This window comes from Neltuma alba, unplaced genomic scaffold (assembly GCF_004799145.2).
Source record: "Neltuma alba isolate B1F8T4 unplaced genomic scaffold, ASM479914v2 tig00012009_pilon, whole genome shotgun sequence".
Taxonomy (NCBI): domain Eukaryota; kingdom Viridiplantae; phylum Streptophyta; class Magnoliopsida; order Fabales; family Fabaceae; genus Neltuma; species Neltuma alba.
Genome location: NW_021636580.1, coordinates 458,284 through 472,007, shown reverse-complemented (window position 1 = coordinate 472,007; position 13,724 = coordinate 458,284). Strand labels below are relative to the sequence as shown.

At 38.8% G+C, this 13,724-nt stretch overlaps 1 protein-coding gene across 3 annotated transcripts; it reads right to left on the bottom strand.

The window, feature by feature from the left end:
* Nucleotides 1-224: 224 nt before the first annotated feature.
* Nucleotides 225-13,295, bottom strand: LOC114720990 (uncharacterized). Of its 3 annotated transcripts, none has more exons than XM_028906750.1 (16): nt 13,210-13,295; nt 13,019-13,086; nt 7,938-9,697; nt 7,343-7,852; nt 6,545-6,957; nt 5,872-6,314; nt 5,440-5,492; nt 5,242-5,349; nt 3,433-5,159; nt 3,136-3,244; nt 2,536-2,716; nt 2,233-2,294; nt 2,031-2,146; nt 1,073-1,939; nt 656-752; nt 225-552 (listed from the first exon to the last, which is right to left on the bottom strand). In XM_028906750.1, exons 3-16 carry the CDS (start codon nt 9,685-9,687, stop codon nt 533-535), a joined length of 6,456 nt encoding a protein of 2,151 aa, XP_028762583.1. In that variant the 5' UTR covers nt 9,688-9,697; nt 13,019-13,086; nt 13,210-13,295; the 3' UTR covers nt 225-532. The 3 variants fall into 3 exon arrangements, with proteins under 3 accessions (XP_028762583.1, XP_028762584.1, XP_028762582.1); XM_028906751.1 differs by having other exon boundaries at nt 623-752; nt 12,992-13,086; nt 13,210-13,228; XM_028906749.1 differs by having other exon boundaries at nt 12,992-13,086; nt 13,210-13,228.
* Nucleotides 13,296-13,724: the final 429 nt, after the last annotated feature.

The window sequence follows — 13,724 nt, the reverse complement described above, 5'->3', positions numbered from 1 at the left end:
CCAAATTGCATTTTTGGGTAGGGAAAGCAGAACTAAATTAAAAATGTTTTTTTTTATTCATATCACCAACATATAACAACTTAGACAAGTGACAGTTAAACAGACACCATAGCTCTTCATCGTGCCATTATCCGATCTCGGAGCTCAAGAAGCGAGGGGAAGGAGTGTGAGGGAGACAACCGAGGGAAAAAAAAATAAAGAAAAAGCGAAAGGAGAAGTCTCTCGAGTCAGTACCTAGAAGGGTCATCACGTTATCATTTAATAACCGGAAAGCCTCTATAAACCAGATTAACTTGGAGAAATTCCTATACAGCCTACAGTGCCAACGGCCCAAGGAGATTAATTCATTACAAACAAGACTAAACTGCATTATTATGAACAGCTACCAGACTAGTTTGCCTAAACCCAAAGAAGCAAGAATTTTAATTTCTAGCTTCCCTACAGTAATAATATACACATCTATGCCGGGCATATCAGTCGTCCAAAATACAGTCGGAATTTTGACTGAACTGCATCGCTGCAACGAGAGCGTTCACCGTTGGTTATTATTCCCTGTAATGATCAATCAGTCAGTTATAACGTAAAACGGACGCATCGGAGGTAAATAGGCATTGAACATCACCGGAAATAGAAATCCTTGTGTCAAGACTCTAACCCCTTGAAGCATTGCGGCTCTGGTTTTTGTGACTTTTGTCATGTGAAACGGATGGAACCTTAGTGATTATCAAAGAACTCTGCAGTCCTTCTAATAGCTGCCATCCCAAAGCAAAAAACCACATCAGCACCAAAACAAGCAAAATAACAGTGAATACAGAACCAGTATTTCATTGCAAGGTTAGACAATGAAAATGCCTTTTTCCCCCTTAAAAAAAAATCTCTATTCAAATAGAGTTATAAATTTAAGAATTAAAGTTACGTATTGGTGCAGGCCATTTTTCTATCCAGCATTCAGTTAGGTAACTCATTGGGTAACCACAGGAAATGATCTCCCCTTATCATGCTGGTACTATACTGCTAAATGCAACCTGGTACAACTTTCAATTATAGAAAAGCAAATAAATTAAATACTCACTCTTGATGTTGGCTGGATCCTACGATTGGATCTACGGGGCTCGTTAACTTCAGATGTTGACTTCACAGAATCACTATCCAAAGCTTTTTCCTCCTCAGTCTGGCCCAACTTTCCACCAGCAAGGGCGAGTTTTCCTTTACTTGCCCTTGACGTGGATGTCTTCTTAAAGGAGGGAGCATCAACTGAGGTTGGCAGCGAAGAAAATAGGATTGGTCCCTCAGCTGCTCCATCAACCAAAGGGTGGGATGCTGTCTCCGACCGAGTTCCATTATCTGATGCATTTTGAATATGGCTTCCATCCTTGATCCTTTCTGTATGATCTGTTAGATTATCAGATTGGGAAAATGTATTTGCCAAAATATTGTCTTGCAGTGGGACTGAACGATCCAAAACATTGTGTGACTTTTCAGGCTTGGAAGTCTTGAGTTTGGGGTTGGCCCCTCGCTTCTCCTTTGCATCATTCTTGGAACTACTTTTCAATCCTCGAGACCCTGGAACTTGAGGCATCAAGAAATTCGCTAGCTTAACCGAATCATTCCCATTAATTTTATTGCTCCTATCAGCGACATAATGCTTGCTTACTTCCATAAATTTCCTTTTCTTCCCAGGCTTTGGAACCCCAAAAATCACCCTTGATCCTTCTTTCTGAAGACCAGTCCTTGCCATTCTCTGTGTATCAGGCTTATTTTCAGTCTTGCTGGTCTTACCAGTGTTAAATACCTTCTCATTGTCAGTCAAATTAAGTAATCTCAATTCATCATGGTTCACTGGCTCCACAGTGTCAAGTTTTTTTAACATCTTATCTTTCCCCTTTGCCTCTATTGTAGGACCACCCAGTTTAAGTCGCTTTTCAAGTGGCGTATCACCCTGCGTGCAAAATAAACGACTCAGCATAGAAAAATATGAAGATGACCATCAAGTGAAGCTGTAAAAAAAATAATAATAATAACAAAAATACCTCACGGGTGGAACGGTCATTTGCCCCCACCCTAGAACATTCAGTCCACTTCCCATCCTTCCAAATGCGTGATGGACGGAGATACCATGCTCTAACCACTGATGTTTCTCCAGTAGCTGAAAAGAACAAATGTGATGAAGTACATTCAGGAAACTGGTAAGAGAGCAAAGACAAATTTGTATTCAATACATGATGCATGTACCTGGAAAGTGGACAGTAAGTGTTTCATCTTTCTTGATCTCTATCACAACTCCTTCCCGCCAGCTGAAAATGAAAACAATGTGATGTCAAATAAAATCCAGCAGCGCAAATATATTGGTAATCAAAAGAACTTGAAACCTTATTCAACGAACGAAACATCAGATGGCTAGCAAACAAGATGTGAGATTGGGGTATGAAAAATAATGGTAGTCCCATAATCAAACAGTAAGAGGACATCATGGCTGTAATAATACAACAAATGGCTGGTAAGTAAAAGAATGCTGAAAACTATAGATAGTTGCACCTTTCTTCTATCCATGCATCAACTCTATCCCCAGCAGACCAAGCAAAATCTCTCATAGCTGCTCTACGTCTCTTCCTTGTTCCTTCATGATGCAAGTCAGTTAAAGGGCGAGCAATGCGTATTCTAGGTGGCTTGTCTCCTTCACCTTTAAATGTAATCCATTCCTTTAAGGGCCCGGCACCTTAAAAATGTGAGATTTAATCATTAGAATTAAAAAAATGTTTCCAATCTTAATCCAAGATGACTGGAAATATTTAACTAAAAAAATGTGCAAAGGACATGAGAGACAACAAACTGAATATCATATCAACAAAAAGTTTTCACATCCAAGAGTGCATAAAAGCCAGCTTCAACACAAACACTCAAAAGAAATTGTAAAAGCCAGTCAAATGATTTGATCTACTAATTTTTACATTCAGATATTCCTTGTTTCAAGAGTTCAGAAACATTTGATTGCACACATAATAAGCCTAATCCAAAGGATTTAGCATATAATAGTCAACATATGAAGACAAAGTCCTGTGAGTTTTATTCAGCGCCCAAACAATTGCAAAGATTTCATTCTCACTAAAGAACAAGGACCAGTAAGCTCTAACCCACCTCCATCAGCTACAAGGGCAGTGTAGCAAACATAAGCATCACCATCCTTCAGGCTCAAAACATTGGCAATATACCATGCTGCTTTCCATCCTTCTCCGTCTTTGAAAACCTGAAACATAGTATCTCTTCAGTTTTTCCCCTTTTTTTGTTTTGTTTTTTGTTTGTGTGTGTGTGTGGGGGGGGGGGGTGGGAGCGGCTTGAAATGGCTTTAGTAGGTAGACAAAACCTCACTTAACAGTGAACTACTCATGACCATAAATTGAAATAAATTAAACAGAGTCAACTGTAGAAAACAACCTCTATGAGTGAACCCTCCTTGATGTTCTCTTCTTGCCCAGATTCACTTCCAAAGCGTGTTTGCGTATTCGATTCTGGAACCACATCAATTGAATTGACTAAATCAGAAACCTTACGGCCCTTCGGTCCCCTTGTATTTTTTCCATTACTGTTAATGGAAATGGAAATGCCATCTATCGGTCTCACATGATCCTTAATTTTCTCATTATGCAGTGGTTGCTCATTTGTAACCATCTGCCTCCCCATTTCACCCGAAAAACCATCTTTGTTCAGCGTATGAGAATTTTCAGGGTAGTCTCCAGCATTGACAAATTTTACCAGACCTCTGGTCATTTCTTTCAATAATCCAACCTCTTGAGAAGATTCTTGGGCTATACTCTGAAAACCCTCAGGAGCAGCATCTATTAAGTCACTGAATGGAATAGGATCATTCATATTTACAAGCTTTCCTGCCCGAGACACGGCTTCTGCAGCCAGCTCAGCAGCCTTCACAATAGCTTCCATATTTTCAGCTCGCTTTGCAGCAACTGATGCAGCTTCCACTCTCCTTCTAACAGCCTCCTTGGCAGCAACCATGATAGAACTATTGGTTCCATTAGTACCTCTCAACATAGATGCAGGCGTAGCTTTTCCAAATTTATCAATACTGTCAGAAAGCTTAATACTTTGGCAGGGATTGTCATGACCAGATGAGACCAATGTTTCATCAACCATCAGTTTTGCTTGCAATGCAGCATTAGAGGCAACATTGGCAGCAGCTGCCGCGGCCTTTGCAACAGCTGCAGCAGCAGCAACTGCAACAGCTGCAGAAGCTAGTTTGGCTTCAATATCTGACACCAATCCAGAATATTTCTGCTTATCTAACTGATTCCAAATCTCTAGGCTATGACTAACAGCAGCAGAAGAAGAAGCAGCTTCCTCCGCATGAGCTGTAGCTTCCTTAACTTTACCAAGGGATTCATCTGACAGTCCTCTCTTCTCATTCACCTTATCACTTTGGAGGTGATCAGCAGGAGATAGAGTGGACACTGACACGACTGATTTTTCTGTATTTGTTTTGGGAGCATTACCAACAGTAGCAGCGATGCCGATGGAAGTAGATAAATGGCTACTACTAACGGCAGAAGTCAACTCTAATCGAGTTTGTGACTGCAATGCCTTGTGGCTGAGATCCTCAGATATCAGAACCTTCTTTCTTTTTTTGGGCTTTGGATCAGAAGAATGCTGAGGAGGTGATACTGTCACATTTGTACTGTGTAGAGGAGCACTTGCAACAAACATACTCTGTGGACCTCCAGTGGAAGATGGGATACTAGAAATAACATTCTTTATACCAGAGGAAGGAGGCAATGGTGATCCTTTCACAGAACTCAATTTAACTGTACCTGAAACAGGTGATGCTGAAGGATGGGAACTGCTACCAGGTGGAGGGGTTGAAGCAATCCATGGTACGTGAAGGGGGGCCTGGGATATCCAAGATGTATTATGTCCCAGAAAGTTCCTCAGAGGTGAAGTTTGATAAGAATGTAAGGAAGCAAGTGCCTGCGGATAATCCACAACAGAACCTCTTGCAACGACACTGGACTGAAGGGAATCACAAGGAGTCGGTAGAGTCCAAAGGGGTGATGAAAGAGGCATTAAAGGATTTACGATTGTTGGCATAGCATTGCTGCTTGCTAGACCAAGAGGTGAGGAGACGGCATTGCCCTGAAGCGTGCTCTGCTTAACTGCAACATTACCAATTCTCAAAAGTCACTCTTAAAATCAAAAGGAGGGTGGGAGCAGGGACAAAAAGTTATGACAACATACCAGATCGTGACTGCTGAGGTGTTTCTGGGTTAAGTGAATGAGATTTTTGACCAAGCTGTCTTTCTATGCATGCACGCCAGGCTTTCTCCCACGTGTTCCTTCCACCATCTAAAACACAGGTTGAAAGTCAATATTTTCAGTGATGAAGATGTCACTGAAATCACAGACAAGAAACCGCAATAACCCAAAAAAATCAACCTGGACCCCCAAAAGCTGATATCATATATGCCTCATCAGGTGCCATGCCTTGACTGCAGCAATAAAATAACAAGTAATTAACTTAATTAACCACCAGTGTCATATGAAAAAGAAAAAATTTAAAACATCTTTCTTTTGGTAAAACTGGACCAAAAAAACAATCACTATATCATGAAAATCCAAAAATCCAATATCTCCCTCAAGCCTTGAGGTAACACAACAGTGAATAAGCAACAATGAAATAGGCCTTAGGTTTAATATACCAATGAGAACTGAAAGGAGGACAATAAGACAGGCCCAGATTTTCCCATTTTCCATTTAAGTTTAGCTAGAGGGCATTATCAGGTGAGAAAACACATTATTCCTAAAACACCACATATGTGCCCCATAATGACTAAATAACACCAATATTACAAGAGCATTTGAACTCACATCAAAGCTCCATACACAAAGATCTGTGAACGCAATTGTACTTGCTGTAAATCTGTAAAAGATTGTTGACACAGAACAGATAGAGAAGCAGAACTATTCAAATCTGGAAGACCAGATGTTGAGGCATTTAGAAAAGGATAGGGCTTGGCGCTGCTGGAATCAGCATGTCCACGCTGCTGCATCTCACGGGATTGTATTGGCTGGAGATTGGAAGATGGACTCACGGAGACATTACTTGGTTTATCCCCTCTTTCTGGTTGTCTCGCTGGAGTTGTTTCTTTTACACCCCTTTTCCTTGAAGACTCCTTCCTTGGTGTCTTATTATAAGTTCGCCTAGTATTACGCTCAGTTGTACCTTTGGAAGCACTACTGCTGTGGGATATATCTCCTGCAGTTTTAGTTTTTGTAGAGCCTAACACAGATGTTGTAGGAGATACCTCAACCTTCAATAGAAGGGTTAAAAAAAAACAAAAAAACCTCTATAAGATTTCTTGGCTAATCATTCACATTGATTACAATAATCAAAACAACAAAATATATCCTCTACACATTTCATACTATGGTAGCCCCTTGCATATCCAGAGGTTAATTCACTCAGGAAGTAAGCAATAAAGAAAATAAGATTCAGTATCAATATCTTTACACTTCGATTATGAATTTCAACAAGGCTTACTGTTGATGTTTTGCTGGACATAGCGGCAGGAAGTGATTGACTCTTTCCAACATTGTTCCTAGTCAGATTTGTAACATCCGTTTTGGACAAATCTGCCATTGGATTGACCTCAAAAGTCAAAATTTTCTCATTTTCGGATGCATTACTTTCCCTTGTATCAGGAGCAATAGGTGGTACATCTATTGCACTTGCATCCCTATCGATGCCCTCTGAGACTGAGGGATTTTGATCAGTGGATGCCTTAACCTGATCCCCATCCTTTTCAGTTTGAGAAGAATTTCCAATTGTAATAAAGGAACTGCTAGTAATAGGGGCAGGACAGGCAGAAACATCTCCAGTTTGATGTGAAGCAGCATGAGAATCAGGCAAAGGAGCAGAAGGTATGGAAACTTGACTTGCATGCAAAATGTCACCTGCAAAACAGAATATTGTATAAGTCATATAAACATCTGGAAGAACAAGATGAATTAACATGTAAAGCAAAGTGTGGTAATCAGACATCGTCAATTATTAATTAATTAGTACCTCTACAAAATTTAACAATCAAATTACTCACTCAAGAAAATTAAAGATTATATATTTGGTACATTTTAGAAGTACATCAATGCCGAAAGTTGACAACTTTTTTAAGCCCGCTTCAGAACAGGATGACTAATAAACCAATTTTGGGGTAAATGCTTTCTTCCGCTTATAATTTTTTTCCACTTAATTCTTGTACATAGAAAATGAGACTCAATATTTTTACTGCAGATTCAAATGAAATTCAACTGAAAGTTGACAACTTTAACTTTAAATCACCTGAGAGTTTTGAGGATGACTTTTCATGACTCTCCTTGTCAAGTTTATCAAAAGAAACTGCAACTTCATCACCCCGTTTCACTGTTGATCCACATGGAACTGAAGACACATCACTCACACTTGCACACTCCTGAATAACCTTATCAATTTGTGTTCCCTGAAGTTCACTTAATTTTTCAGTACCAGTAGTCCCCTCAACCTCAGGACAATTGTTCACTATTTTGCACATAAGATTTGTAGAAGCATCAGAAGACGCATGGATTTCAGTTCCATTAACAAGGCGAGAGGCTTCCTTTTCAGTAGACCCAACCCCAGTAGATATGGCTACTTCCGTGACTACTTTGGCTGGATCTTGTTTTCCATCAACTGGGGCAGACAAAGCAGATGTATTCTTTTGGACATTATTGTTATCAGTAACTTCATTAATGGAAACAAGATTGCTAGAAGGAGGTGGAGCATCCATTGTCCTACAGGGAACCAAACAAATATCTTCCAACATAACTTTTGAAGCTGAAAAAAATAAAAAAGAAACCTTGGAGTTAGATTTTGTTAATATGTCAAATAAGCATTCTTCTTAAAGATAATTACAAAATACCTGAATCATTGACTGCCATGCTACTGGCCAAAGTTGTGGAAGTTGCCGACTCAGTTTTCCCGCCTCCAATGCTCAAAGATGATGAATCAACTTCCTTGTCAACCAAATGGGATTGGTCGGTATCACAATGCCTTTGACTAGAAACAGTAGGAACCTTTGTACTCATATCCTCATTTACAGAACCAACTTTTTGCAAGCTTTTGTGGTCACCCTGCCCATAAATGTCATAGTTCTCACATGTTTGAGTTGTTTCACTCATACTAAGAGAATTTTCAGAAGAAGCCACCAAGGAAAGATTTGCTACTTTGTTATCACCATTTCCTTCACTCTCACTAATCACATGACCCTCAGACTGACTGACTAAAATATCCTTTTCTGTTGGGTGATCCATGTTCAAAACCACCTTTTCTTTAATGGCATTGCCCCCACTATATGTATTCCTCTCGATGGTAATCACACCCTGGTAATGATTAGAAGAAATCGCATGGTTGGGATTACTGATCTCAACAACTTGTTCCTTTGAACTAGTGTCACCTTTAATTTCAGCCTTAGGTGAGTCACATAGGTTTTGTCCAGATTTAACATCTACCAGTACATCTGCATTTGCATTATTCTTGCCTGAATTTTCAGAAGATACATCTCCACTGCACCTTTCTGTTTTGAGCAAGTCAGCACCTGATACCACCCCATTCATGCCAGTATCAAGGCCCTCAATTGCCTTTACACCTTCCAAAGCTTGTTCTGTAGAGACTGAACAAAGAGGCTTATCTAGAGAATGTGCATCACTCACAGGTGCAAGTCCATTAGAAGTTTGGGTGTCAATGTGAGCATCTCTGTTCCATGTAGAAGATTCCATCTCTTGCTTGTCAAGTTTTGATTGCAAACAACCTTGCTGCACATCACCAATACCAATTACACAATTTTCTAAATTTTGAATGTTCAACACATCACAAGTAGAAGAGTTATTCTTCATAGACACTGCAGAAGCATTAGCCTGCACCCCAGATGCAGATAAATCATGAACTTTGTCATTCGGTGAGTCATCAGCCAAAGCTCCAATTACTTGGTTCACCTCATTACAATTGCCATCAGCATAAAGACTTCCCTCAGAAACAGGCAAATTAGTATTTCCGTACATATCATTACTTTCCAGATTACTGGAACCTCCGATAATGGATGACTCAACTCCATGACCATGGGAAACATCTGCCTGAGACACCTCCCTTCCAACATCCTCCTTCAATCCAGACAAGCTTCCGTGAATAACACCAGGCGGCTGTAAATCTCTAACATTTTTTTCTAATACATTTTTAACATCAGGTTTAGGATTGGGCTTCATTTGCTTAGTTAAGCAAGCCAGTTCATCACAGGCATCAGATTCTTCAGCAACGTGTCTAGGAACAAGTTCCTCCTGCCCAACAGATTTCAATAGCATTTCAACTGATTCTGAGGAAGTAGCCTCAGACCAAACATTGTTATGCCTTGATATAGAGCAAGATTCAGCTGCAGCTGAACCGAACTCTATGCCACTACTCCCCTGAGAGAATGCGTCAATCCACTGGCTATCTTCGTGACTTTCAATGCCAAGGAAAGCTTCAGTTCCAACCAAACTATCAAATCTTAAATGCCCATGAAGGCTCTCATCAAATTCAAATTTAGGTAGAGCATATGGCCTTAGTACTGGAGGAAATTGGGTGCTCCCTTCACCAACTAAATGAAGATTCTGGCTTTCATTGTCATCATAATCCATGGATGTATTCCTAAAATCAATAAGATAAAAGAACAGAAAATATGAGTGCAAACTAGATATAGGGATGAATAGAAACAGACACTGATGCATGAATACAACTTGTACTACAAATAAATCAAAACATATATTGAACTGGTTCCACAAGACATTTACACCAATCCGTGCATAAGCACACAAACTATGAACAAAGAAATTACTAGATGGATAGAAATGTGAAAATTTATATTATAAAGCATACACGTATGTAACGCAGGGCTAGATACAGCAAGTTCACCCAAGTAGGGAGGCAAAACTTTGGTTTAATTCCATCATGGATTAGGAAAGCCTCTGTGAATGACATGGTAGCACTTGGAACCTCTTAGTCACTTCTCTCATTGGCCTTATTCTATGTGGCATGAACGCTCTAAAAAAGGAGCCATTTCCATGCATAACATGATAGGTAGTTGTATTAAGAACAACAATACAAAAGTACCTACTTCAGCCCATTCTATGAAATTTGATTATAGCAGGAAATTTGCTACGATCTTTACATCAGACAGAGGAAAAGTATGAGTTATCAGAGAATCAATCAATTAAAATTAAGTAGAAAGCACAGTAATTCAGCCTTTTGAAACAGAGTTGAGTAAACAATGTTTATAAAGTCACCTTAAAAACAACTCGTATGGTCATATTTATAAAACACTTCTAGCATATTTCACACAAAAAAAAAAAAAACCTTAAACTGTATTAAATCTTTATTAAAATATAATAACTATCCAATTTTATCCCTATTTAATATATACGTCTTTTAAAAAAATAACCATCTATACTGTAATAAATGAAGGATAAAACAATACATCAACGCTAAAATTTTAATAAAATGACTTATAAATAAGACCAAAATTTTTTTCCTATCTTTGCCTTGCAAATAGGACTAGAGAAGTACTTGTTGGACTGAATCATTTGCTAGCAGAGATTTCTTGCACAAGTCATTCTCACACTGAAAGTAAGGGGTGTTTGGAACACCCCATAATCACTTTTCAGAAGCACTTTTTCGTAAATCGAGACAAACTCCTCTACATATTTACTTCGTATACCGTAAAAGCACTTCTAAAATCATGGTTTTGTTCTTACCCAAACACCCCATTATTCAAAGCTACTATAGATATATGGGCGAGGCGGGAGGGGAATGTAGAAGAAAGAATGAAGGAAACTTAAGTCTGTATTATCATCCAAGCCTAGAGAATACATTAAGCTCCCACTCCTTTTTATACACACAGGGGTCATGGTTATATTACTCCTTAATTATCTAACTTCCCTCTGACCAAAAAGGTGTTTGGATAACCCCAAAAGTCCTTCTCAGAAACACTTTTCCACAAATCGAGACAAACTTTTTCACATATTTACTTTGTATACCATAAAAGTACTTTTAAAACCATGATTTTCTTTCTACCCAAACACCCCCTAAGAAACTCTCCTCTAATGTTAAAAATGCATCATCATTTCTTTCCATTCAAGACTACCTTTTGTTGCATTACACAAAATATTATCATGGATGGCTGCTTAAGCTTGGAGAAAGGCCTTATCAGCATCTGCAGCAAAATTGCATTTGTTGCTGAAGGGGAATCTAAATAAATGAGTATATCGCATCATTCTGTTTATTGGCTCAAACAATCTCCATGGGCCTAGCTTGGGTGTCTTTGAAATGTTGATTGACAAGTTGGGTTGATTAGAAGAGAAGCAAACCATTAATTATTTCAAGTGTGCATTGTGCTCCTAACATTTGCATATATCTAATTGCCCATGAGGATGATATTATCATAATTTGGGGATGATCAAAATGGAACTTTATTTAAATAAAACCCACTAAATCACTTTTAGACCATTGAATTGAGAAAGTGAAATTTTTCTACAATTAAGATAGCCTAATCTAATACTGAGATAGTAATCTCAGAGAGAAAGAATTCACTAAATATCCTTCAAGAAACTGGCGTGCTAGGAAGGTGGCATAAGAAAGACAGAAGGAACGTTTGAGCGTTCTTATTATACCTAGAAACTTGTTGGAAAATTGAACTCTTACAATGACTAGACGAAATATCTGCTTTGTTGTAAGTGTAACAAGTCAATTCTTATATCATCGTGCACCAATCCTTGTCATGCAATAATATGCCTTCTCAAATATTAAAAAAGGGCACTGGAGAAAGGCTTACTACATGAGATTATGGACAAACTCAAGCGATTAGGGATGCTAATGCTGGCTGGGAAAAATATCTTTTAGATTGGCTACCTACTATAGGTTATTTCATTTCCAATAGAGGAACGATTGCATCCTAGAAAATCAAGAAACACGATGTTGTGACTAGATCTGATGTTGAAACTGAATATATGTGTGACGAATTCTTCAAGAACTCATATTTGAATATAAAAGAAAAATGACGTTAACTTCTGGTAATTGAGATGCTTTCACTATTATATTCAATATGGCCTTCACGAGAGAAAAGCCCATTTGGGACTGTTCAATAAAAAAAGAAAATGGAAATCTCACTCCAAACTTTGTTTGTTCCAATGACCAATTAGCTGGTATTTCCACTAAAGCATCAAAGGAACCAAGCATTTCTTACTTTTGTAACAAGTTTGTTACAAATAATTTGCATACTCCAACTTGAGAGGGAGTATTGGAATTTAAATAGGCTTCCTAGATAGAGAGTATGTGTTAGCATATGCAGCACATGACAGTCCATATTTTGGTTGGTTACAGTTGCATAATTGGTAGAATACTATTATAGAATTGTAAGTCTTCAATGTCTTGTTCTGTCTTGTATCATTCTCTTATGAATACAAAATCTCATACACGTCAAAATTCACTAACTACATTTTATACAAGGGTTTTCTCTTCTTTCCCCACTTGGACGTTGACTTGGCTGTGCTGCCGCTGAAGTGACCATGCTTCAAAGAACTTATTCAAAAGAGGATGGGATTAATAATACAAAAATCTTTGTTTCTTGTCAAATGAAATAGTAGTTTACACACAAGGGGTTGCACATCAGCCACTTCCTGAGAGATGAGCAACCACATTCCTTCACCAACTAACGACCATGATATATTAATAAATCACACACAGACTGACCACCATGATATGCTAAAGGCATTTCTTGAACTATTATTTTCTGCGCCAATTGGCCAATCCGAATAATTAAAAAGAAATTAACTTTTAAGACAAACGGGCGGTTTCAGAGTCTGCCCAATCAAATATCAAATAGTAAGAAAATAACGATGAAAAATAAAAAGGAACCTTATAGCCCTAAAAGTTGGACACGAACAGTACCAGAACAAGTAAGTCTAGAGACGCTACCTCCCTCCATCCGGCGAGGAAATCCAGCCAGTACAATCTCAACTATCCCCCAATGTTACAGTCATCTACTGCTTCAAAAAATAGTTGCTTGTCAGTGTAATTCTGTGAAGCGCCACACACACATAAAAGAAGCTAAAACGCTCCCGGAAAAAAAAAATCAAATTTTATCAGACAGGCCAGCAGAATCTTACCGGAGGCTAGAAGTTTCGTCGGATCGAATGAGGGTTCCGACGCGGAAAGATGGTCGTCAGAGAAAGCCGAAACAACCCGAAGACACTAAGAGCGGGTGATCATTCTCAGTGAGGTTTTTTTTTTTTTGTTTTGTTTTTTCCCCCCTGGTTTGGTTGTTAGTTTATTTTGTTTTTGCCCGCTAGTCTCACAGGCTGAGGGAAGCGCACTGTGGTACTCGTTTTTCTCCAACCCATCAGAAACAAATGTCTGCGGACGGCGAGTGAGATTGAAAAAGGTCAGCTTGTTTGTAATAGCAGGGGTGATATCCAACGGGTATAAATTAGTCTATACACGTGGGTGGTCCTGATTCGATCACGGAAATTATCTAGAGATTATGGTTAACTACACAATCTTTCCCGTGGCAAGCGGCGTCACATGGACAATGATCGTTGGTTGATAACTTAATATTTTAGTGGAGAAGGGATCAGGTGGATGAAGTAGCTTACTCTTACGGTGGTAATGAAAATGAGATCCG

What these genes read in the sequence shown, in the direction of transcription:
- LOC114720990 (XM_028906750.1), bottom strand. Translation starts at nt 9,687, where the DNA reads ATGGATTATGATGACAATGAAAGCCAGAATCTTCATTTAGTTGGTGAA. An exon ending in TTTGTGTATGGAGCTTTGAT is followed by an intron (nt 5,493 to 5,871) that starts GTGAGTTCAAAT and finishes TTATTGCTGCAG; the next exon opens with TCAAGGCATGGCACCTGATG. An exon ending in GATGCATGGATAGAAGAAAG is followed by an intron (nt 2,295 to 2,535) that starts GTGCAACTATCT and finishes TTTCATTTTCAG; the next exon opens with CTGGCGGGAAGGAGTTGTGA.